Here is a 24,783-nt window from a genome sequence, read left to right on the forward strand (position 1 = left end):
AAATATAGAAATAAACATATTTAATTATAATTGTAACATTAATGTATGTTAAAACTATAGTATACTCTATATATATATATATATATATATATATATATAATTGCTGTTTCATAGCAGAGGGAGTTTATACAAGTTACATCATAAAAACAAAGAAAAAAGGGTCAGTATGAGCAACGTTTCTCTTTTAAGATTTTATTTTACAGCAGAAATTATATAAAGCATTCAGAAAACATTTCCCATATTTTAAGGGCAATTCAAAATGTTTTGCATGGCTTCAGCAGCTGAATATTTATTTTTATTTTTTTAAAACATATCCAACAATTCAGTGATGCTCTCACATGCACAGTTACAAAACAAAAAATAAATCAAAATAAATCAAAGTAAATAAATAAAACTCACAAGAAGGACAGAAAGAGGGAGACGGCCGAGAAAACAGAACATGAGGCAAAACTCATTGGAGGAGGAAGAGGAGGAGGATACGAAGGGCACAAAGCATGAAAGAGAGAGAGAGAGAGAGATTGAGGGGGAAACAGAGGTCTAATACTAGCTTAACATGCAGAGTGTTGAAAGCCCACTGCCCTGTAAGAAATATGGGCTCATATTTTATCTTTTTTTTTTATTATCTTCATTTTAAAATGATGAAAACGTGCATTAGGGCTGGGGAATATGAAATCAATGTCCACAGACCACTGAACACCTCTCTCTGTGTACCTGTAATTGCATAAGAGGAAGTGAACTAAGCATGTCCCAATGTTTTTTTTCCCCGTTTTTTTTTTTTTTTCTCTTTTTTAACTTATCCATATTCTTTCAACCTAAAGAGCTCAGCTAAAAATCAAAGTGTTTATTGCTCTGTACTTGTAAGTGAAAAGCTTATAATCGAGTGGTTTTTCGGTTCAGTTTAAGCCTAACCTGCATTTCTGGAGTTCCAAAGAGAGGATTTAGGACATCGTACAAACTTCCAACTGCACCAGTAGTGTTTTCCCTCGTTCAGCTAAAACCTTCACGTGTGCTCATGTGTTCATCACACACACGCTTATAACGTACCAGGGCTTGGAGAGGGAATTAAACTCGGATGGTGAGCTGTACAAAGTGCATATTTCTCTTATCTGATGCAAAAATACGGAAAGCATGATCCGGTGGACGTAGATGCACGAGTACTGAGCTGTTTCATAAGAGGACGGGATCTCCCACCTTATTCTGAAGGTATTTGGCGCTGAGGTATACTTATCATGCATTCCCAATCCCATGGGGATATGGCAATACTAAATGAGCGATGATACCTGCACGAACGATGATACCTGCTCAGTTTTGGAAAAATGGTCTAAAAACTCTATAAACACACACACGGTCTGTCCTGTTCCCCGAGTGACAGTCTGTCTCTGAAAGCAGTGGTTTGTAACAAAGTGAACGTTGTAGTAATGTACATATTCCCAGTGGTTTCTCCTGTTGATTCTGAGCTGAACCTGGAGACTTAAGCTAACCTAATCTAGTCTCCATGCTAAACACCCTCTCCCTGTTTTAGCACCCTGAGTAAAACTACAAAAGGGAGGCAGATTTTTCCCTTCCCCAAGATGAACGACCCAAACAGAAAGTTACTGAGATACATATACCCGGTGATCCATAAACAGCTTTTCCTGGTGAATTCTGACTCTCGCTTATAATTTCCTGAAGTTTAATGTTGGATGAAATGTTATGTGTGAGATGTAAAGGACCAACTCGCCGGCCAGCTTTGCAATAAGTTGTGCTCTTGAATCTAGCAATGGTTTCCGGACTAAATTATTACATAATGCGCCAACTTCCCCGAGCACGTCCTACTTTCCTGGCCCAGTTTAGATCAGACATGGAAAAGAGAAAGAAAAGTACACAAAATGAAAGAAATAATGAAAGCATGCATAGTCTGTTACTGGGTCACTCAAATTCGCTCTAGGACACATAATGTGAACCAAAGAGAATGAGTGGGGGACAAAATGACAGGTGCCTTTACTCTGCATCCACATTTAAGGAGTGAAAAGGGAGTTTGAGAGGAGGAAACAGACCTGGGCTCCTGTTTGGACAGTAAAACCAGCCTTTAGCGTTGCATACCATTAAAAAAAAACAAAAACAAAAAACAGAGCAATTGGTTCATATCGACTTCTTTAGGAACACTCTCCTGATATTGGTTGAATTTTTAGGCACTTTCTATAATAATACTGATACAGAGTCTCTGAGATCACGAGGAAAATGTTTAACTTCTAAAACAATGGATCTAAATGTGGGGAATTGAAATGCAACTATAGATAAGCACCACATTTCTTCTTTCTTTTCTTTTTTTTAACAGGCAAAATGTGCTGGTGTAAGTTAAAATGATGCCTCTCGTCAGCTGAAATCGCTTTGGAAATTCAGGGGGTCGGTTAGTCTCAAATTTCTTTCAGGGAAATTTGTGAACCTTGTCGCGCTTTGATTCCATATAGCTGACATGAGCATAAAAGAACAAAAAGTACAAATCAAATCAATATGATTTTGCGTGACTCGACCATGGGGTTTTTGAATGTTGGTAGCAGCCCCCCAAGAAATGAAGAAATAAAAAATAAAGTAATATGAACACATGGCAGTTGTAGATTCTGATGACAGTCGAAACGTACGTTTTTTCGAGCCACATTCAGGACCGTTTTTATGCCCTTGATTCCTATTTCAGATGTGACACAAGCATGTAATCACGTGTGTGGGAATCGCCTGCTTGAAATAACCATTCACAACCCTCAAATCAATATCGTTTTTAATTGCATGACCTACTTTTAATCCTGCTAACTCCATCCAATACTCATGTTGAGTTAAAGTAGATGGTAAAATGTGAGAACACTTTCTAGTCATGTTGTACAAGACAAAAACCGTGGAGACATTTCATCCTCTGTATCACAGCTATAACTGTAGGGTGCATGAGTGAAGTTTGGTCATTCAGTACTAGTTCTCCCAATACTGTGAAAATCTGCTTCTCAAAGGAATAGCTTATTTATGTCCTGTAGAACTGGATTCTGGTCACCAGTGGTAAAAAAACAACAACAAAAAACACTATTTAATTCTCGCTAACCCTGAAAAAGAAAGATCCAGTTGTGTCTGACGGATTTGTTTAGCTCTTCCGCTAAATCTACGGTTTTATCGTGAATCATGTCATGCTTCAGAGAATGTTCTGTGAAAGAACATTTCCAAGAAAGTCTTATAGTGAAGTTGCTCAAATCGTATTACAGACCATTGCCACTACATTTTATCTTTACATTATGTTCAATGTCTTAAAGTTTCATGCACATGGCTCCTTCTTCGCAACCAATATTTACAATATTTACATACAATACAACCGTACATCTTGGGTGTTCAAAGAAAACTATACAATAGATTTTTTTTTTTTTAGTTTGTCTCTTAATGTGTTATAATCCAATTTATGAATAAAATACTATATATTCTTAAATACAATCCTCTTCGGAAAAAGTTTCTGGCTATCAATGTTCCTTCACCCATCTTCGATATGTACAGGGACACCTCAATAGTCAAAAATAAGGATTTTTTTTAAGCTTCTGTATAGGGACCCTTCAAAAAGTCAAGAAGTCAAGGCAATGTTCAGTGAAACTCCATGGGAAAGCTTGTGGCGGCTTTCTGGAGCTCTTTGAAATCAAACAGTAACAATGAAGAAACGTATCACAACACACACACACACACACACACACACACACACATACGCACGCACATACGCACGCACACACACACACACACACACACACACACACAAATGGAAGATAACCTTTGCAAATATATGTCTGGCGCTGTGGCACAATTGATAGAACAATTCACATTAAAAAAAGGTCCGGAGATTATTTCAAACCTTTTAAAAGGTTTTAAGCCCACACAATTAAAAACAAAAATACAATAAAGGCAAAAAACAATAATGCAAATAAAATAAATAACTGAACTATATAAAAATAATAGTCTTTATAACAATATATTTGGAAACAAACAGGCAACATAGGGCTAGGCTTATACGGACTAGTTTGATGGTGCCACAATATCACCAATTTGAATGAATGAAAATAAAACACAAAACATTTACGTCAGCATGCAGGAGCGTTTCGCTCAAACACATGCACTGTATCCAGATTCAATTCAACAAACACAGGACACACAAAGTCAGGCCAGCAAAAATGACATTAAGAAAAGGACCCATAAGAAAGTCGAAAACAGTGCACACGAAACAGGTAACCCAGAGGGCTTTGCTTCAATTCCCCAAGTTGTCGTCAGAAGTCCCCTAACCCCCATAAAGACAAAGGTAAGACACTGATATTTCAAACCCAGCATTTTTGCCCTGACCCCATCTACATTCATATGAAGGCTTCCCTTTGAATGAACGGACAGCATTTGCAAAAACAAAGATTCGTGGAGATTTCAAATACTCTGCATGCATATGGTCACTGAAATGAGGCCTTTTTTTTTGGTTTACATTTTCTAGGTTTTGTTCTTTTTTTTTTTCCCAAACTGATTGTTGTATTTTTTTTTCCTTTCAAAATATAAAAATGTAATCTGAAGCGCCTTCCAGCATGACGTTTTTCTGCCTTCTATGATCTGTTCGTGTCGCGTGATATTTTACAAGCGTCGTAAGAATAAAAAGCCTTTGCTCCTTGGTCTTCGTCCGTTTTTTTTCCTTTTTTTGTAATCTAAAGAAAAAAATCTATGAAGAGTGCAAAAATGCCATGAAGATAATGTCATATTTCCCCAATAGTTCATCCGTAGCGAGAAAATACACAATGCAGGAGCAGAATCAGTCACAACGCTGCTAGAGTTCAACCGTCGCATTTCCGATGATCTTCCGTGTTCCACTTCTCGTGTAATTTTTGCTTTTTTTCGTAAATTGTTCGTCTCTTGTAAAAACGCAGTGAAGAGGAAGAGAACAGTCCGCTCGGAGATGTTACACTGCGACGGGGCTCTTTGCGGCGCTCTCATGTTCCTTGGCCTTTCTCAATTCTTTCGCCCTGAAAATAGACCAAAAAACAGAGTATTGTAGGGTTAGCCTCAATAGTTCACAAGCATTCTGGGCCCTCAGAGGAATCACAGACCATTAGCCAATACACCTGCCAGTTTCGTTAGTGTATCCTCACTGGAATCAGCAAAGAACAACAAATATACCCCGCTATTAATCACAAAAACCTTTTAAATCCTCGAAGAACACAGTACACAGATACAGCGGCTTAAAAAGCATTTAGACACTTAAGTCACACTTAATGTCTGAATGTCATTGCATTAGATAACAATAAAATCGAAGCAAGAATCATTTATTTTAAAGACAGATAGTACAAGCACACTTTTCAAGATACTTGGTTTGATTTTTTTTGCATCTAATCCAATGACATTCACACGTTTTTAAGTGTGATTTAAGTGTCCAAATCTTTTTTGGCTGCTGTATAGAACAAATGTCTTTTAATAGAATTGTGGCATTTTATAAATCTGTGGGAAAAATAATTTTCTTTATCTATTTTTTTACAGTTAAGAGTCTACAATCAGATTACAAAGCAAACACATTATTATTATTAATTAATAAAAACCTGGCCTTTAAATCCAAAGTACACCATCCATCTTAACACTAATATTATAGGATCATAACCTAGAAAGTGTGACAATTCATAACTCTACAATTCATGCACAATACATCACAGAAATTACATCAAATTCTTAATGAAATATTTATATTTGTCATCATGTTATACTTCTACAGTATCCAACATTTTAAAGACATTTTAAACCCCCAAACACATCTTTAGCTCACAGTTTGACCCCCGTCCAACCCTCAGCCCCCAAATCGAGCTTATAAAAGCTGAAAGAGATGTATAAAACAGGCAGCCAGGCATTCAAGACATTTTCTCTTCCATAAAGAAAGGATTGTTATTTCAAGCATGCCCTGATAGAAGCAAGGCCTCCATATCTTTAGCATCATGCAATTGCCAAATGCACTACCCAGCAGTCCTTAGTGTTGTCATAAGCATCCTCATTACAAGAGAGATGGAGGAGACTTTTGGGAAGATAGAGGGATTGAAGGAGAGACTGAGAGAGAGAGAGAGAGAGAGAGAGAGAGTGCTTTGTTAGTTTTGCCATTAATGCTTCATCTATATTTATTTGTTAGTTGGATCTATAGTCCTCTCTCTCTCATATAAGGCTCAGTCAACTCGGGCTCCAGTCAGCCGTCATGCATGCAGGCATAAAGCAATAGAGAAAATAAGATAAAAGAAAAGAGGGAAAGAAAGGAGAGATAGAGTCATAGGGAACAGTAGAGTCCGAAATCAAGGAACATAGACATAGAAAACGGAGAACTAGATGAAAGAAAAGGGAGAGACAGAGAGATAAAAGAGAAATCAAGGGGTACGGACTGATTTACTGAGGCTGCACTCACCCGTTTGAATAGTCTATGGTCCATCAAGGGGCTTTGCATAAACAGCAAAACAACACCAGACAGCTATTAGTACACACTGAGGTACGGTTGGGTTGGGGAAATGGGACCAAACACAATAGGGCTTTCTAACAGAGCCATGAAAACACCAAGGTGCTATCCTATGACTCCTGGCAATCGTGTTGGTGTGACTGAGAGAAATGTGCCCCTAACCCTTTTAAAAAGCAGGATATTAAAAATACTGATTCATCTAAAAGGTGCAAGTATACCATAGTGTGAGTTGTGTGCAAGCTAGAAGAACATCAGGGCCGTAGGAACACAATGCGCCTGGTGGAAGCTCTGGCCTTTGGCCTACCTGTGACGGCACCGCAGCAGAAACCGCATGATTTTTCTGGCAGCTTGGTCTTGTCTCTTGGTCAGTAAACTGCTTCTAAAACAAAATGATTAGCATGAGTGGTTATGCACACTTGCAAATAAAACCAGAAATTTCTAGAAGAAAAATGCATGTACAAAAATGTCTGCTATGGCGAGATGCAGGACAAGATGAGCGCTAATACTTAGGATTAGGAGTTTGTTCAAATCCTACTCCCAAGTATACAGAAATAGTAATAAGCTGCTCAACCATAAAATGTCAGCAATTAAGGATCGAACTGCAATTGCTGCAACAAGTTATGTGACAACAAATGGCGTACAAAAATAATGATGCTTCTATGTGTACTTGGACTCGAACTGTTAGTGAATTAAATATTTTCCCGGGGTCCGACTGGCGCTGTTTCAACAACAGATTGTCTCTTAAAGTAAACAGGAGGGTTTTGAATGCTGCCATTCTTCAGAACGCTGTTTGGCAGTGTGTCACATTTTTGAAGTGCTGGCAAGTACTTAGTAAGTCATCCAAAAAGACAGTACATTTTATTTCCAAGTAGTAACTTCAGGTGCAATGACACTCAATAAATGCATGCATAACCTCCTGACCTTTATTTCCTATGCAAGAATAATATAAAGATGGAAAGTTTTGAATCATTATTTAGTTCATGACTACTGGAGTTGCCAAAGTGCTCACACCAAAAACAGTGTGGGTTTGTTACACCAAGCTCCTTTTATAAATTCTGATTTGTTATACACTAGGCCATAGATTTTTAGCCACTAGGTTTGCCCTGTACGAATGCTTTGTACCTGAGTTTGTGCTGCACCAGTGCAGCTGCAGTAGCTCGGCTGCGTGGGTTCGGCCGGCCGAGCTCTTTGTAGCTGCGGTAATATTGCTGGATCAGCACGGCTGCCCTGCGACTCTGCTGGAACTTCTTCTGTTCGTGGTAGCTGCGGAATTTACTCTGGATAAGGATGGCGGCCAGCGTCATCTTCTTATAAAGTGCATACTGCCAAGAAGACAGAGAAAGAATCTTCTGTCACACGAGAGAGAGAGAGCGAGATCTGTAGCAAACTACCACTTGGCCACTTGGCTAATAATAAGGGTGGCTGACAGTTGTTTTCAGCTGGGTCATTGCAAGTCAGGATGCTTGGAAAAGTGGCTAAATAACTAAACCGTTCTTAGCAAGCTGCATGATATGAGCTAGCATTCATCTTTGTAGCACTACAAGTTTTGTTCAAATCCATAACCTTAAGTATAGGAGATAGTAACAACAGTGATTAAGAAGCACCACTAACAAACATCCAGTTTAAAGCAGTAGAAGGTGTAGATGAAGCAGAAAGTTTTACCTTCAAGGCTATCCATGTCAGCTTGAGAAAGAGAGAGGAAGGAATTTAAGGTATTTTTGTAAACCGTTTAATAATTGATCATTTAAAAGTGTACAAACAGAGGTTTCTGAGTGTTGTTGGCCTACCTGTTTGTACCTCTTATAACAGCGCTGAATGACAGCAGCTGCCAGTTCCTGCTGCTCCCGAAGCGGACGACCCTGCAGGATGGGGGAAGAGGGGGATAAGGTAGGGTGGAGAGGACAGGAGAGAGATTAGCGTTCACAAGGAGGCCTGCAAGGCCACAGAGATGATGCCATCTGATTCCCTTTGTGCCTGGCCAAGGTGTCCTCTTAGACTGGCAAAGTTGCGTCGATATGCTCTGAGACCTGGGAGAAGGTTATTCTTCAGAGCACGGCGCGCCAGCAGAACACTGGGAGAAATCTGCTCTGAACAACCAATGTGGTGTGGACTCAGGGATATCTGCGCATCCCGTTAAGACAGACAGATAGATAGAGGGAACAATGCAATCATTCCTTATAGCAAGGCCATGCTAAGCTCAAGCAAATTTCCCCATGCTTGTCTACAACACTGACCCTATCTCTGCCTTTTGAGTGCACACCACAACAATCATATCACCTTTCACGTCACAGGACTCCAAAGATCCGGATTAATATACCTTAAGTTCAGGAACACCATACAACACAACACAATACACCAAGACCTTTGAAACCGGACCATCACGAACACTGGCAACACACCACCAATAACCTACATAGGTGACACCTGGTGACTGGCACCTGGGTGAAGCCCTGCCCTACCTTGTACTTGCGGAAGGTGTTCTGGACCTGGCGGGCTGCCTCATAAAGTTCTCTCTGTTCAGGATCAGACAGGGCCAGCTGGGTCAGGTCACGCTCCTCCTTGTTGTGGGAGGCGTTGAGGAGCGCAGTCCATTCAGTGGGGGACTGAAAGCCAAGCTTCCCAAGAGGACCGTCGAGTTCCGGCTGTCCTCCACCGTGGACTGAGGCCAGGCCAGGAGAGTGAGTTAGGGGCTTGTTAAACAGGAACCTGGGAATGATTGGGAAAACAATTACATACAAGAGAACCCAAAGAGTTTGCAACTATCATTCTTGAGAACAGATCAACTTTATGATGAATCACCTCTCTGCATCTCCAAGGTAACTGGCCAACCAGCTCATAGTGCTGCTGACTCCAACACCATCTAGTGTAGTGTCTGATGCAACAAAGTTTTCCCTCTTGATGCGATCAGACGTCGCCTCAATGACTTCCTCCGCTAAAGTCATCATGTTCATGTTCTGAAACAAATTGTTAGGTACTTTTAAAATTGCACCAGTAAATGTACATGTTCATGAGCTCCAAAAAGTGGTTTACAGGACGGATGCATAAGATAGCGAACAATATTGCCACTGAGACACTAGACAGAAGCCAGTACAAGTTTTGCAAGGTCCGTCAGACTTATAGCACTACAAAAGAAGCAGTTTTGGCAGTCTACTTGTGTCAAAGTACCTTCTCTATGCCTCACCTGCAGGTCTCCGGTGTTCTCCAGATCCTCTTGGCTTGTACGCAGATCAGAGATTGTTCCAGCACTAGCAACTTCTCTTAATCTCAGTCTGTTCGCAAGCCTTTCCTTGCCAAGTCCTACAGTTGGCACTCTGCGTCCTGCAGCCTGTCTGGAACCCCAACGCCCGCCTCCACAAGTTGAGCCCAGCTTAGTCTGAGACTGCTCAGCATCTCCCTGCTCTTTCTCCACAGTACCTTCCCTCGGTTTGGAAGGGCACGTTTTAACCTTGTGGGCCTGTTCTTCTAGTCCGAGAGGGGCAGAGCAGGATTTGCTGGGCCGAGTTTGAAGGGTCTCTGGGTTGGGTTTGTGTTTCTTGCTCAATGGGGCGTCCCCGTGACTAACACTGCTATAGAAACTGGATGGTTCCGACCTGGGTCTCCTCAAGTCTGCAAAGGTATGAAGAAAGTGTCTAAGAGGAAGAACACTTGAACACAAATTGAATCACTCAACCTGACCTATGCAAGGTCTTGCTATTATTTAAGGTTGTCTTTAACTTTATGGATGTAAAGCAAACCAACTGACAGAATAAAATATTCTAGTTCTCACCTGAGCTGGAGCTGGAAGCAGAACAAGTGATGCTGCTGTCTTTCAGCCCAACTGAGGATGTCTCCGTACCCCAAACATTCATCCATCCCTCTGCTGCTGAGGCCTCAGTAGATGGAGAGAAAGGCATGCTGGCAGTTGTAGTCAGTGCTCCTGACTGCTGCTCATCCCTCTGAAGGCTTTCCAGACATTCAGCCAGCTTAGTGTGGCCACGGGATCTGGCTATAGCCAGCGGTAAGCGACCCAAAGAATCTGGGATGGCCAGCGCTCGCCGATCCCATTTATACAAAACCACTGCTGCTTCCATGTGACCCAAAGCACAAGCCCACATCTGAAGAGATGATGAAGAGTTGCATTTAATTTGTGTGGCATATTCTGCCCCTTCTGTATGAAACAACTCATTCAAACAGCATTGTGAAACTACTTGGCAGGTATTATGTCCTAGTGTCAATACTCACTAGTGGGGTACACGAAAAATGATCCACGTTTAGAGGATCAACCTCAAGTTCCAGGTCAATACTGTCTGCATGCTTAGTGCTGTGAAAACAAACAGAACAATACAGAACAGGTGAATGATGTACATGCAATATATATGGGCATTTCGTGCCAGTATGCAATCTGTATACTCACCGCCACTTGATTAGTGTTTGGATAAGGGTGGTGTAGCCCTGGGCGGCTGCCAGATGAAGAAGAGTCATGCCCCTGAACGTTTTGGAGTGGATCAGGTGCTTGGACTTGGCCCAGCAGGCGCGGTTCATCATTTTTTCACAAACTACCACCACACGGCTCTCAAAGGAGCTGCCAGCCGGACCTTGACCCTGGCTCTGACTCTGACCTGGTGAGAACTACACCAAACAATAAAGAACCAAGTAAATTCCAAGCATCTAATGGTGATATCCATTAGTTTAGAGCAAGACAGCATAGCTCAAAAGGATACCTGTGCCTGTTCAGAACTGCTTCTTCCTCCTTCTCCTCCTCCTGTTCCGGTTCCTCCGCTCTCAGATGATCCTCCACCACCTTGTTGCTGCTGCTGTTGACCGGCCATCTCTGCCATCCGTCGCTCCATCTGCTCTAGGCGTTCCAGGATGGACATTCTGAACTGGTTATCTGCATAAAACACAAGGAGAATTTAGACTATGCATACATTTCAAACTACTTGTTTTTTATATTTTAACTTTGAAATCAACATGAAATCAAAATTGAGTTTATTTACTTTCTTAATACACATTCCTGGTCTTATTGTGCACGATTCATCAGTGCATGTTATACCAAAGATTTTTTTTTTTGTCTTCATAATCTTTCAGCTGACATCACCAATGCCATTTATAGGTGTGTACACACTGGCAGCATTGGTTCAAGGTTTTTCAACTGCAGTATTCTGCTGTAGCAGGTGGAAAATCACTGGCATGAATACCAAAACATTAGTCCCGTCCTATATTTTTTCCAGATGAGTATCTCGTTTAACTCAGAAAATATGTCACGTTACAGACGTAAAATGTGTTGCAAATTTCACTTCGATACCGATATAATTTTTTTTAATGTTTGGATTAAGTTATTAAAAAATTCAGACAACTTTATTTTCCGAAAAAAATTATATATTTTTGATATCTAGTACAAATAGGCTGCAATTCTTAAAAACAGTTTTGAATGGTATACCTTTTTTTAAAATGTACAAAACCAACAAGCATACAAGATGACATTTATAAGACATTTCTACTCTTCAACATCTCAAACATTCGTCATTATCTCTCATTACATCTGTCCATATAAAATAATATCTAGTTGCACATCCTTTGTCCACTTAAAAAATGGTTTCCAGCGACTAGCAGGTTCTTGTACGTATGCTCTTAATGTATTGTTTTGTTATAGTGACAGCTAACATCAAGATAAATTTCTTGCATATACGATATTGACACCAGTTCAATTCACACATACTGAATGAAAGCGAATCAAATTCTAATGAATGGACATACACATATGCATTGGATTCTGTGTTTTTCCTCCACAAACATCCACCCTTGCAGACAAAAAGAGCAGCTCTGAGTGGAGCTCCAGTGCAGCTTTGTTCAAACACTACTGCAGTGTTGGTGCAGTGCAGATGATGTCATTTCCACCTGCTGCTGGCTGGCTGTCTCTCTCTCTCTCTCTCTCTCTCTCTCTCTCTCTCTCTCTCTCTCTCTCTCTCTGCCTCCACTCAAAATGCGGCACACGTACGCTCATGTAGGCTGGGGGAGGGGAAAGGGGAGGAGGGACCAAATTGCTCTACAACGGGGCTGTGACATAATCAACGCTCTACTACACCTCCAGCAGCCTGGAGACGACCAATCAGATGCCAGCAGACTAGCCAGGCAACAGAACACTTGAAAGCTTTGTGTCAAACCTAAAACTGTTGAGGGGCAGCGTTTCAAAACAGACAGACCTAACTCATGTTTATTAACGCAGAGATGGAGAATGTTTACGGAAAATTCATGCGGCGAGATTATTTGCATTGGCTGTATTCAGGTAAATATATAAGGTGAATTCAAGGTAATTGAACCACTTTTTCGCAGTCGTTTCAATGTCAAAAAGTGTCCCAATTTATCAGAATTCCGAATCAAAATCAGCTCTTAAGACATGCCACAACAGACAAATGCATGAAAAAAAAATTAAACATCACACAGCCTTATCAGTTCCAAAAGAGTTAATTAACAGAGTTCATTTTAACTTTTAATATGAACTTAAAAAAATGTCAAGATTCTTCAAAAAGCTGTAAATACACATGAAACCGTCTTTAACAAGTATTTTAAAATTACATCTTGTGTTTGTGTGCATAAATCAGACTTTCCGATTTTGCCAAGCACCCAACAACAACCTTCACTAACACAGACCAATGACGAAGCTCATGCATAAACTAGCCCCAAAAAAACATCAACAGTACTAAACAGACTGTGCCAATCTCTGTTACCGTTTTTCAGGAGATGTTACATCAGCCTTGGTGCTTCTCCTTTGGCCTGGGTATCTCTCCTGGTCAAGCGGACCTCATGTGGGTGAGCACAAGCCTTGAGTGAAAGGACTAAACTCTCTACTCGCTGGATGTTTGAGAATCTCATGGTAATATCCTAATGCAGAGAGCCCAAGCCAGTTTCTCTATTTCATCACAGTTGCATCATGCTCTTGAGAGTGGGGGCTTCTGCACCACTTTACAGCTACAAGAGCAACAGGGGCTCAAAATCACTCACTTGTTGAAGATCTGTTGCGGTTTATTGTGCCTGAGATTGGTAATAAAGAGACTATGGGCTTTACAGTCATCAGAAATTAAACAAGCATTTGACAATGCATCCATATGGCTAGGAAGAATTAGTGCACATTACTGCACCTGCTGACAGTCTTGTTTTGCATATTAGGTAAAAGTGCAAAATTAGTGCAGAATGCAATTTGCACAGAGCAACTTCCCATCATGCAGGCCAGTTTGGAAGAAGCACCATTCTACCACGATCTGGCATACTATATTAAGACTGTGCAGCATTACTCCAAAAATGCAATCCAAATATATTCAAAATCATGAAAGTCCATGAATCTACAATAAGCATTTGGAAATATGCACGGTTGTGATACTCTTCTCCAACATTTGATGGAAAAACAGCCGGCATCTCTCTCAAATAAAATGTAATATACAGTCTGCAGATGAATGACAATTATATAGCATTAAGTAATAAAAAAATGCATCTTAAATATCTATGTCAGAAATAATCAAAACAAAGTCTAATGCACCAATGTGGAGGCAAAATAAGATGTGTACAGTTTTTTATGATGATCTTGATTATTTATTGAATACTGGATGATTGCTATGTAATTTCCCCCCTGAGCATATCCAATATTTGCTACATCTGAGCTCAGAGAGCTTTTTATTTTTTTATTTTTAAGGTTTAAAATAGACAGAGCTCATGCTCTGCTGAGCATTTCCGCAAGGATTTGCTTTAAATCTATAACAGACTGATATCCTGTTTAAGCCCATCACTATAAATGCATCGAACAGAAATGGAAAAAAACTAAATCACACAAATGTCCCTTTCGACAGGATTTAGCTGATAATGTGCAATGATTTTGTCTTAAGGGGATTTAGCTCAGCATGGACTCAAAGCTGGGATAACAGCTCCTAATGCTGTGGACATTGGTAGATCTGGTAGATCATGACCCTGGAATAGGTGCTTGTTTTTGGATAGAATTGGACCGAGGAGAGGCTGCTATGATAATGCCATTATTTCTCTGTCAGTCATAATCCCAGCACTGATTATTTTTATTAACTTTCCACATCCAACCCGAAACATCCCTTCTGCTTAAAAACAATTTAACAAACAATGTCATAGTAGCAATTTGAACTCACATTCAAGGTCTCTGATTGAGATTTGTAAGATATGTAAAGCCTCAGACCAGAACTTTGAAGGACTCAGACAAACAAAAGCTTCCAGTACAAAGACTGGAATCTAAAGCACTCTTATTGTTTATGTGTAAATGTTTTATGTCCTTATATTTGACTATCTTTAGGTATTTATGCATTTATAACTGCAAGCAATGGACTTTCAACAACAATTTGTTTAAAAGAGTTTTACTGCACTTAAAATACTCTTGTGGTCATTATATCCATCCAGAGAATTGAGCATAATGAGAAAGATATTGCTGACAATGGAACTGCTAACATTTTACAGAAAAAAGCTTACAGATAAGTATTTGCTTTGTATGACTGACCATTGCAAGTCAACACACACACACACACACACACACACACACACACACACACACACACACACACACACACACACACACACACACACACACGCACACACGCACACACACACACACACACACACACACGCACACACGCACACACGCACACGCACACACACACAAAGGACAAAAAGGAAAACACAGATCCTCCACAGAGAGTTGTATACTCTAATTACACATGAAACTAAAAGCCAGCACAACACTGTACTTGCTCAGATTATCCAATTTAGTTCAGACTGCTTGGAGGATAGACACACAAACAAAAAACAGTTTAATCTCAATCGAGAGCAAAAACAGCCCGGACGGGACAGATCTGTGTGGGCGCTCCATTAGCGGACTCAAGCCATGACCGCAATATTCCTAGAATTCCACAGGAAATCTCATCAAAGCAGAACAAGGAACTGTGAACTGTAGATTTAGGGTTGATTATAGTGACCTAGTTACAAGTTTCCTTGTAAGGGCATGTAGGCAGGCCAGAAAAACAAGAATACAGAAGTTACTCAGTTGAAATCCTCTTAGACTTATATGATGTGATTGCAAATATTGCAGATTGTCATTTAAAACACACAAATAAGACAACTAAAAACAAGTGTTCTTCATAATAATAATAACAACAACGAAAAAGACTAAATAAAGGCAAAAGACAATAGCCATAAGTTGTCAACAGGTTGGTAGAACAATTCTAATAGGTCTGTCAGCACTATATACACTGTAGATTTCAGAATAATTGTAGAAAAAAGGTCAACTTTATGGCACAGTATATTCGTCCTCTCCCTCTGGAACACTTATCAGAAGAAGGGCAACAGTCTGATCCTCTCAGCATCACTGTCGCTGTCCACTGCCCGTGGTGCTGAAGACAGACGCACTACACCTGACCGACTCATTGCAAACACATGCTTTACAAAGGAGATCTGGAGGTCTCGGAGAACACTGGTTGGTTAAAGTTTACAAGCCGTACAGTCAGTAGTACGCACAGTCCACAACATGATGATTCTATGACCATTCATTTTAAGAAACTTCCATGTAGCACCTAAATGAGTCTATGTAGTAAATATTTTCCACAATTCACCCAGCATGAGCTCTCTAAAACACTGCCCTCAGGATAATTAAATAGCTTTCCAGAAGAGAAAATGCTCACAATGTTGTTTGGGAAACATCGTAAACAAGGGAAAGAATATAGCAGGACACATAAAGACACTGACACCTGGAGCGCAGAACTAGAACCTATATTCATCTTAAAATAGCCCGTGCGTGTGGATCAAGTTCATGCCAATACGAAAAGAATCATGCATACAAACCCGAATCAGCCAACGTGTTATCTGTCAATCACACATGTTCTCCATCCAGCGTCAAACTAACCGCAGGAGCCGCTTGGCACATGAGCCAACAACAATAGAACAAAGTGTAAGTGCGGAGAGTGAAGGGAGAGAGATAAAGACCCCTCGTCCCCCTCCTCTACACCTCCTCCTGTTCCCTCCCCATCCCTGCTGCCGATGCTTTATCTTCTCCGCTCGTTCATGGAGACGCGGGGCTTCATCCGCCGCAGGTACGCGCTTTACGCACCGCTTTACGCGCAGTCGTGCGCCACCGGCTGGCTCTCCAAACACTCGCAGGCATAACAGTCCTCCTTTTCTAACGGAAAACATTCGATTGCAGAAACAAAAAACGTATTGTCGGATCTTTTAACATTGCGAATGCTCTGCGCGTCACCAGTCATGCTTCTCCAAACCGAGATCGAGTTTTGCATCGTATCGCTTTTTAATTTTTTATTAATTTTTTTTACGTGTTTCTGTTTTATAGCTGTTTACGACAGCTTCTGGACTCGAAGCATTCCGCTTTTGACGTATGACTAAAACCGCGCGTTTTGGCGCGAATCTGAAGTCGAGTGGTGGTTGGATATGGACGTGTTTTTTCTTTTGGGAGTGGCAGCGAAACACAATGGAGACGCCGTGATCACTCATATAAGCGCTGGGAACAATGTGACGGTCGCTCACACGGGTGTTTTGCGACAAATCTGTGTCAACAGGAGGCAGGTTTACTGCTCTTGCCCCTCTCAGCCTCTGTCCTGTGGTTCAGTACCTGCAATGCTGCAGACAAACTGTTTTTCTCCTCTCTGCATTATGACAAATCAGGCCAGGCGGTGTGTCGTTCAGTGCCACGCACATAACGCGCTGGATGCACGCAGACATGAAGCTCGATTAGACGAATGAGATCTCATCTCATAACCTTTGATCACTCTTTTTCAGCGTTTTTATATTCCCAAAGTTCACCTAACAAATGTAACTATAATACACTTAACATTTTGGGATTGCCTTAAATATATCTAGAGTGTAAATCGCTGATGCAGGGATGAATGTCACAAAGAAACACGAAAAAAAGAAAACAGCTTATTTTTAGGATCTTCAAGATATATTTACATTATTTGGACAAATAAACACATTACCACCACATTATCATCATTACTGTAATGTAAAATTATATCTTTAAAAGTGAATTATTGTGTCCAGACTGGATGGTTTTAATTACTCCATTACAGTAATGGCAATCTAATGAGAACTATCATTGAGAATAATGAGAATTAAAATCACAGACACACTATGAAAATTATAATGAGTTTTTTCACATTAAAGTTGAGGACATGGGGGGGGGGAAATGTGCTTAATTGCCTTTTTTAATGCAAAATATCATTTTTCTCCTGATTCTGAGTGAATTTTAGGTTTGAGTTTTTCCCCTCCAGGCTTCATTATTGCTTTTCAGTATAAATATACACTGAATATGAAACAACCTTGAGATTTAGTAAAGTCAGTAATCCTTTTTATTATTAAATATGACCTGGACATTTCTTTGTGAGATTCACACTCAGAACACAATCAACAACAAACCATGATTTTTTATCACAGAACAAGTCCATATAGTCCTTATAACCTGATAAGTATATATTCCGTAAAGAGATTTGTTTCCCCCACACTTGCAATGACAAAAGACCGAAACATACACCACGAGTGCCTTTTAGTCTAGTCTTTTTCAGCTTTATTTTTAACCCAAACATGACCCTGTTATACAGGTTAGAAGGATTCTCCACTGTCTAACCCAGCGGATGTGGATGGCAGTCATCCTTGTAGACCTTAAGGTGTTACAGAAGTATCTGGCCAAGGTTTGGCAGCCCAGTTTAACCATATTCAGGATTTGCTAATACAAACCACAAGCCAAAAAAACACACACAAAAACAACAAAAACAAATAAGAGCAGAGTCTATGTGAGCTGTTTTTAATTTCCCTTTAGACTAGGCAAACACTACCTGGCCACCCCTGTTCAAAATACAGGTAAAACTAATAGTTTAACAGCAGCCAAGTGTCTTTATGCACCTGCTAGTCATTTGAAACACAGCTTGAAGAAGTATCTGCCATCAGCCACCCAGAGATTTTTCAGACAAACATATGCAAAACGCAAATGAAACATTAAGTATTCATTATGCATGAAATAGCATGAATTCAGATTAAAATTCTATAATTTTGTTACACTGTTTTGCTGAAAATAACCAATAAAAAAAGATTAAAAAAAAAAACACACAACCAAAACTGTTTAACAGCAACACATGATGTAAGATAAATCCGAAACGTACCGTCCAGTGAGAGCCAGTCGTGTTGAGAGGAGGGCAGGGCGGGCAGGGCACGGGCTTTATACTCAAACACCACTGAGTTGGAGATGATTTGACTGCTGGCTGCCACCTGCAGGGTCACCAGGCCCGTGTCATGAGCTTTCAAAGGAAATGAGACACAAATTAAGATTTAATTTAATGTGCAAAGAAACAGCTTAGAGTTTGCACACCATTTACAATGTTAAGAGTGATGGCTCAGAGTATTTTTTTATTTATATATTTAGTTATGTAACAGTGGAATTTTAATGAGTTCTCTATGACAGCTGTTAAAAACAGTCCTTTGTTAGTTCACAAAAGACCACATTATATATTAATGGACTACAGTATTGAAACCACATGAAGGTCAAAATATTTCAGCATGGAGAAGATTCTAAAATCAAATGTTGGTTTGGGATGATTTGGCATACTGACTTGTGAATTTTATTTGATGCTTTTGGGATGCTGAAATGTAGCAGACTCGCACTTTCCCTCCAAAAGCACAATTTAAATGTGTATATGTGCATGCAGTTTGTATAAGTGACTGTGCTGGAATACCTGGGCAGTAGCAGCGCAGCACCCCGGGCTGGATGAGGGAGGCTGGAACTGTTATCTGATCAAACAGGCAGGTATATTCACTGCTGGCCTCCTGCCATGGACCGGTGATCAGAACCTTCACCCCACCCTGAGAAATATATACAAATAATGAGCCTTTTATTTATCCTATTAAAGCTTGCAAAGGCAACAGAATCCCTGAGATTGGTTGTTTGCATTCACTGCATGCTTATACTGTCAGAATTTAGATCTAGATATCTTTTGGGGGGTGTATTTTGGCCTAAAAGTGCATTTTTTTTGTATGCCAGTATGCCACAAGAAACAAATTAAAATACATCTCTGATGATATATCCTTCCAACTAGGAAAATGTCAACCAGTGTTTGTGAGAGCTGAAGTGTTGATGTGGTGAAGTCTGATATCCCTCTGTCTATGTTTGTCCGACTGCTTCCTTGCCAATAGGCATGTTAATGACAGGCTGAGCATGTGTCTCATGTGGCCCAAGGGCTTCTGGGACAAACAAATACATCACTTGTTGTAGAAGACCTTGAGCTTTACATTCAGACCTCACAAGACTGAAATCTATTCCTGTATTAAGCAGCTTGTGGCTGATTTCCATATGAATTGTGTGCTTTCAGAACTCCACAGGTCTCCACAGAATTAGAAAACGATCATTAACCAATCCCTACATGTACCTTGCCCCTTGTTTGTTTATTATTAGCTGCTAATAATAGAGTATTGTTCATTTTACAATCTTTAAATCCCTTCCACAAAATTCTGAAGATTTTCCCACCATATCTGTTTAGAAAATGCAGATTCTGTCTGGTCCTGCACATTTTCCCACATCTCTGCTGCCACCTGGTGGCTATTCTATCACACAACTACAGCAGTTGAGAAGCCTTTTTTTTTTTTTTTTTTTTTTTTAGCTCTGCAGAAGTGTCAATCACAAACTCACCTCAGGATAAGACCACTCTGGAGAATAGTCCGTCACCACAAACAGCCTTCCGGTAGCCTGTAACATTGCCATGTTCCCGTGTGCCACAGCTGCCGACACGGCCTCTGCCACCTGCATGTACGACAGCTGTCCCGCCTCGCCCGCCACCGCCCCAGCCTGCGTGGACTGCGGACTGCAACAGGGCTGCAGGCAGAGGTCCGAAGAATTGTACCCTCTCGCCCCATGAGCTCCTTCATCTGCACCTTGTTGCGCAGCGGTTCCAGAAGAGACCTGCCCCTCTGTTCCCGAATGGGTCATCAGCTGATGCCCGTAGAGAGCGCTGCCGCCCGGCACTACTGCCGTACCACTTCCGCCCTCCACCGAAATGAAGTCATTGATAAGATCGGAGAACTGATTCCCGAAGGAAACATCAAAATGGTCCAGGTTGATCTCCATGGAGCCTCCTCCATTGGTTCCACTGCTGCCCAGGCTCTGGTGGGCTCCTACGGTGCTGAATAACCCCTGCACCAAACCGGCTCCTTGCAGGAGCGGCTGAAGCTGTTGATGGGGGCTGTTGGTGGTTCCGTTTCCCTCCGTGTTGTTGCACAAAGTTCCACTTTCCGCCCTTGCGCTCGTCCCTCCAGATCCCTGCCCGACTCCACCAGCTTCTGTTGGCTGCTGAAGGTAGTGCTCTGTGCCCCCTACACCCTCAGGTTCTCCTCCTCTTCCAGGCTGTGTCATCAAACAATCTGAGTCCTTCTCTTGGACGCCGCCTCCTCCTCCTTGTTCCGCTCCGGCTGGCTGTTCCAAACCACCCACTTCTTCATGCTCCTGGCCTGGGGTCGGGAAGCGGTTCTGGTACTGCAGAAGCTGGAGCGATCCGGCTTGTCCATTCCGTTCATTTGGAGAGCCACCATTGCAGTTAGAGGCAGTGTGCTGGCTGGGGTGTGTACGGTGATGGAGATGTCCGTTGGTTCCCGTCGAGTCCGTCTTGACGAGACCCATGTAGGCATTGGAGTCGTGGGAGTTCTGTGTCGAACCGGAGTTGTTCTGGTGCGTTTGGGACTGTGGAGAACCTTGCAGAAAGAAGCTGGGGGAATGACCCTGGTGGGCCAAGTGAGAGCTGGAGATAGCTTGTCCGTAGCCTGCTGCTGACATAACACTGGACGGATAGTCTTGCTTGGCATCAATGGCGCTGAAATCCATCTGCTCGAGTGTGGTGCTGGGACTGAGTCCACCTCCAGACGGCAGCAGTGAACCGGTGGGTGTCAGAGCCAGAGAGTTTTGTGCAGAGCCGCTGCTTGAGGAACCAGAGATCCCGACCGCATCGCTCACCACTTCTCCAACCTGATAGCCACCCTCTTTAGCCAACTGCTGTTCAAATGACGTGTCCTCCGTCTTGATGTTCTTCACCAGAGAGGGGTTAAAGACGTAACCGTTGTCGTTGAGAGGCGGAGAACACCGCAGTCCGCCGTTACTGCAGCTGCTCCTGTTGCCCTCCTCGGTTTTCAGCCCATTTCCTCCATAGGTCTGACCTTGCTTGGGGTTGTTGAGGAAGCAGTCAGGGTCAAAGTTCATATTGGTCTCAGGCAGCTTGATATTCCCAGCTTCCAGGTTGCTAGACAGCACCAGCTCTTCAGACACACTGGCTGTGGACAGCATAGCAAGTTCGTCTGTGGACCCTGCATCCGCCAATCCCACTGCTCCAGCAAAGGCAAACTTGTGACTGTCGGTGGTCACCGCTAATACTAGACTGCTAGAGGCTGTGTCAGCACCCAAGAGGTGAGCGTTGGGGTCTACAGTGGGAGACATGCTATAGACAGGGTCTTCTGACATGAATACAGTGGCGGACTGAGACAGGCTGTTCATTACCGAGGCTACGTGGCCCATTCCTGTCACCACGGGACTGTCGGCCATGTCGGGGTCAGAGTTTAGCCCGCTGCTGATGGAGACGGGTGAGCTCTGGGTGGTATCTGGCACTTCCACCTGGTTGGTTGAGGACACCTCCATGCTGTTCTGGTGGAGCAGCGCCGGCTTGTGCACCTTTCCGTTCCTTTTCTCTCGCCCGCCGGTTCCCCCAGCACCGTCGCCCCCCGCCCTGCCATTTTTGCTCCCGCCGTGGCTGTGCTCCGTCTTTCCCTCGGACACGTCGTTGTTCTGAACCTCGGAGTGGGTGCTGCTGTAGGCGCTTCCAGTGCGAGGGTCCACTTTCGGGGAGATGATCCGGTGTTTGGCACTGTTGCATTTGTGATGCAGACTGCTCCCAGCACCTACAGAGAGCAGACACATTTTAGGTTGTTATAATATTAACATAACCATAAATACATTGAAAAAAAACATGCATTTTGATATATTTTATTGACTTATGATTCATGGAAAGAGCTGGCCCTCTGTATTCCACATAAAATGCTAAATGCTGATGTTTATTCCATGAAATGTTGCTTTAAACCTCATAATAAATAGATTCAAATAAATATTACATGATTAAAACAGAAAAAAGTTCATTTAAATAAATAAATATAACATAATGTGTATGAATATAGAAATTAAGAAAATGTACATTTTACTTAATAAACATAATAAAAAAATTAAAGAAAAAGTTATAATGTTCAATTACACCATGCCTGACAGTATTTGTGATGTGGTGTAGGAAAAAAAAAAAATCACTTGACAGGTTTCGCTTGACTCGACATTGTCATCTATCTATCTATCTATCTATCTATCTATCTATCTATCTATCTATCTATCTATCTATCTATCTATCTATCTATCTATCTATCTATCTATCTATCTATCTATCTATCTATCTATCTATCTATCTATCTATCTATCAATAGGATTTCAGGGAAAATGAATGCATTGGTTTCATAATATATACATTGACTCAACCTAATTTTACTCGACTCAATAGTGCCATCAACTGGCCATAATCTATACTGAACCTGAAATTATGACGGAAAGGGTTCTCAGTAATCTTGCATGTCAACAGCAATGTCCAAATTTAAATAATAAATTGGCAGATTTATTTTGTAGGGGGGAAATTATAAACTATACATTCATACAGTGAAATCACTGTTAGATACGTTGCTTAATGGCTCAATAAAACTCACATGACTCCTTATAGAAGAAGAATAGTATAGAATAATAGGCCTGAATAAAATAAAGAATTTGATGAGAGATATTTCATATTGAAATCTCTGACTTTTGGTTACAGAGTTGAGACATTGTTACATGTTTGAGAGAGTTGAGACATTTTGCTAGGGATTATTTTTTTTCTTTTCAGGAGACAAATCTGAAAGGCAGGAGGCTCTTCGTTGACTGTCATTACTGTCTAGGAGAAACAATTGAGAAATCACAGATTGCCCGTTCCCTTACCCAGGTTTCCCGTGCAGAGGCAGTTGTGAGTCCGGGGAGGAGGTTTGGTCTGGTGGCTGTCCAGAATTTGCTGCACGAGCTGCTCTGCTGAGAAGCCAGTGCTGCTATTCCCATTGCTGCAAGTCCACTTGATGCCATGAACTGCCGGGAGAGAGAGGACACAGACGTCAGCCAGACAGCCACACAGACCAGCACCTCGCCAGCACTACTGACACTGCAGGGGAGAGAGCCTGCCCGCCCCAGCACTCTCACTCATCACGGGCTCAATCCGTCTTATGGAAAGTGATCTGCCTTTTCCTACAGAAACATCTGTGGTTGAAGCGTCTGTGTCATGCTGTTGATTACCACTGACTCGACTCTCAGTTTGCACTAAATGTGTGTTTGCAGTTTTTGCACTTGCAATGAAAGTACGTGGCAAAATATTCCGGAGGTTTTAAAATCAGGGGCTATTTACCATGAAAAACTAAAAAAACCATGAAGCCGGTTTAGGCCAGGTATGTTTCAGTTTAGTTAGCGCCGCCGCCAACCCATGGGTTTTAGGCATCATGAAAGTGGCTCAGCTTTTAGCGGTGTTTATCGCCAATATAAACTTATGATCCAGGGCTAACCTTCTCCGGGACAGGTTATGTTCTGGGTAAGAGATCTCAAACCGAAATTGGACCAATCAGCTGTGAGCAAAGTGACACATCTCTGACGCAATAAATGCGCTCCCGCTATGGCGAGCCGTTTTGGAAATGAAATCTTGATATATTAACGATACAATTTTTAGTTAAAATGCTAATTCTTGATATCAGGGATGAAATTTCTACTAGTAAAAATGTGAATTCTTAATATCAACAATGACGTCATCATTCACATCAAGAATTGATTTTCAACTAGTAAAAACTATAATTCTTGATATCTGTAATTGTATTTTTACTAGTTAAATGTCACTATAGGCTGCCATTAAAATTCAATTGTTGATATCAAGAACTGATTTCTTATTAGTTGCATATCAGAAATGTAATTCTTACTAGTACAAATCGAAATGTTTGATATCAATAATTTGTGTCTAGTAAAAATATAAATTCCTGATATCAATAATTCAATTGTCACTAGTTGAAATGTATTTCTAGATGTTACATTTGTTATTTCTGATAACTGGAAATGTATTTCTGATATCATTAACTGAGTAATTTCAGATATCTAAAATGTCTTTCTTACTAGTAACAATCACATTCATGATATCAGAAATTAACATTGTCACTATTGACAATCAAATTATTGATATCAAAAAAGATTTTTTTTAATAGCAATTCAATTGTTG

The 24,783-nt window shown here is 41.3% G+C and overlaps 1 protein-coding gene across 7 annotated transcripts in view; it reads right to left on the bottom strand.

Annotated features, from left to right (window-relative positions):
* Positions 1 to 176: 176 nt before the first annotated feature.
* Positions 177 to 24,783, bottom strand: part of camta1b (calmodulin binding transcription activator 1b) — a 291,768-nt gene continuing 267,161 nt past the window's right edge. For 2 of the 7 annotated variants that reach the window (XM_082155748.1, XM_082155752.1), the window contains 17 exons: positions 23,478 to 23,618; positions 20,124 to 22,372; positions 19,174 to 19,300; positions 18,604 to 18,738; positions 11,155 to 11,324; positions 10,848 to 11,062; positions 10,676 to 10,754; positions 10,221 to 10,548; positions 9,636 to 10,060; positions 9,254 to 9,408; positions 8,914 to 9,160; positions 8,242 to 8,313; positions 8,117 to 8,137; positions 7,577 to 7,776; positions 6,759 to 6,833; positions 6,407 to 6,437; positions 177 to 4,994 (listed from right to left, as the gene is read on the bottom strand). In XM_082155748.1, coding sequence (XP_082011874.1) covers positions 4,962 to 4,994; positions 6,407 to 6,437; positions 6,759 to 6,833; positions 7,577 to 7,776; positions 8,117 to 8,137; positions 8,242 to 8,313; positions 8,914 to 9,160; positions 9,254 to 9,408; positions 9,636 to 10,060; positions 10,221 to 10,548; positions 10,676 to 10,754; positions 10,848 to 11,062; positions 11,155 to 11,324; positions 18,604 to 18,738; positions 19,174 to 19,300; positions 20,124 to 22,372; positions 23,478 to 23,618 — 4,703 coding nt within the window. In that variant the 3' untranslated portion in view covers positions 177 to 4,961. The remainder of the gene's footprint in view (positions 4,995 to 6,406; positions 6,438 to 6,758; positions 6,834 to 7,576; positions 7,777 to 8,116; positions 8,138 to 8,241; positions 8,314 to 8,913; positions 9,161 to 9,253; positions 9,409 to 9,635; positions 10,061 to 10,220; positions 10,549 to 10,675; positions 10,755 to 10,847; positions 11,063 to 11,154; positions 11,325 to 18,603; positions 18,739 to 19,173; positions 19,301 to 20,123; positions 22,373 to 23,477; positions 23,619 to 24,783) is intronic. The other 5 variants (XM_082155750.1, XM_082155751.1, XM_082155749.1 and 2 more) reach the window with 5 other exon arrangements.

Source organism: Leuciscus leuciscus, assembly GCF_965113295.1.
Source record: "Leuciscus leuciscus genome assembly, chromosome: 23".
NCBI lineage: Eukaryota > Metazoa > Chordata > Actinopteri > Cypriniformes > Leuciscidae > Leuciscus > Leuciscus leuciscus.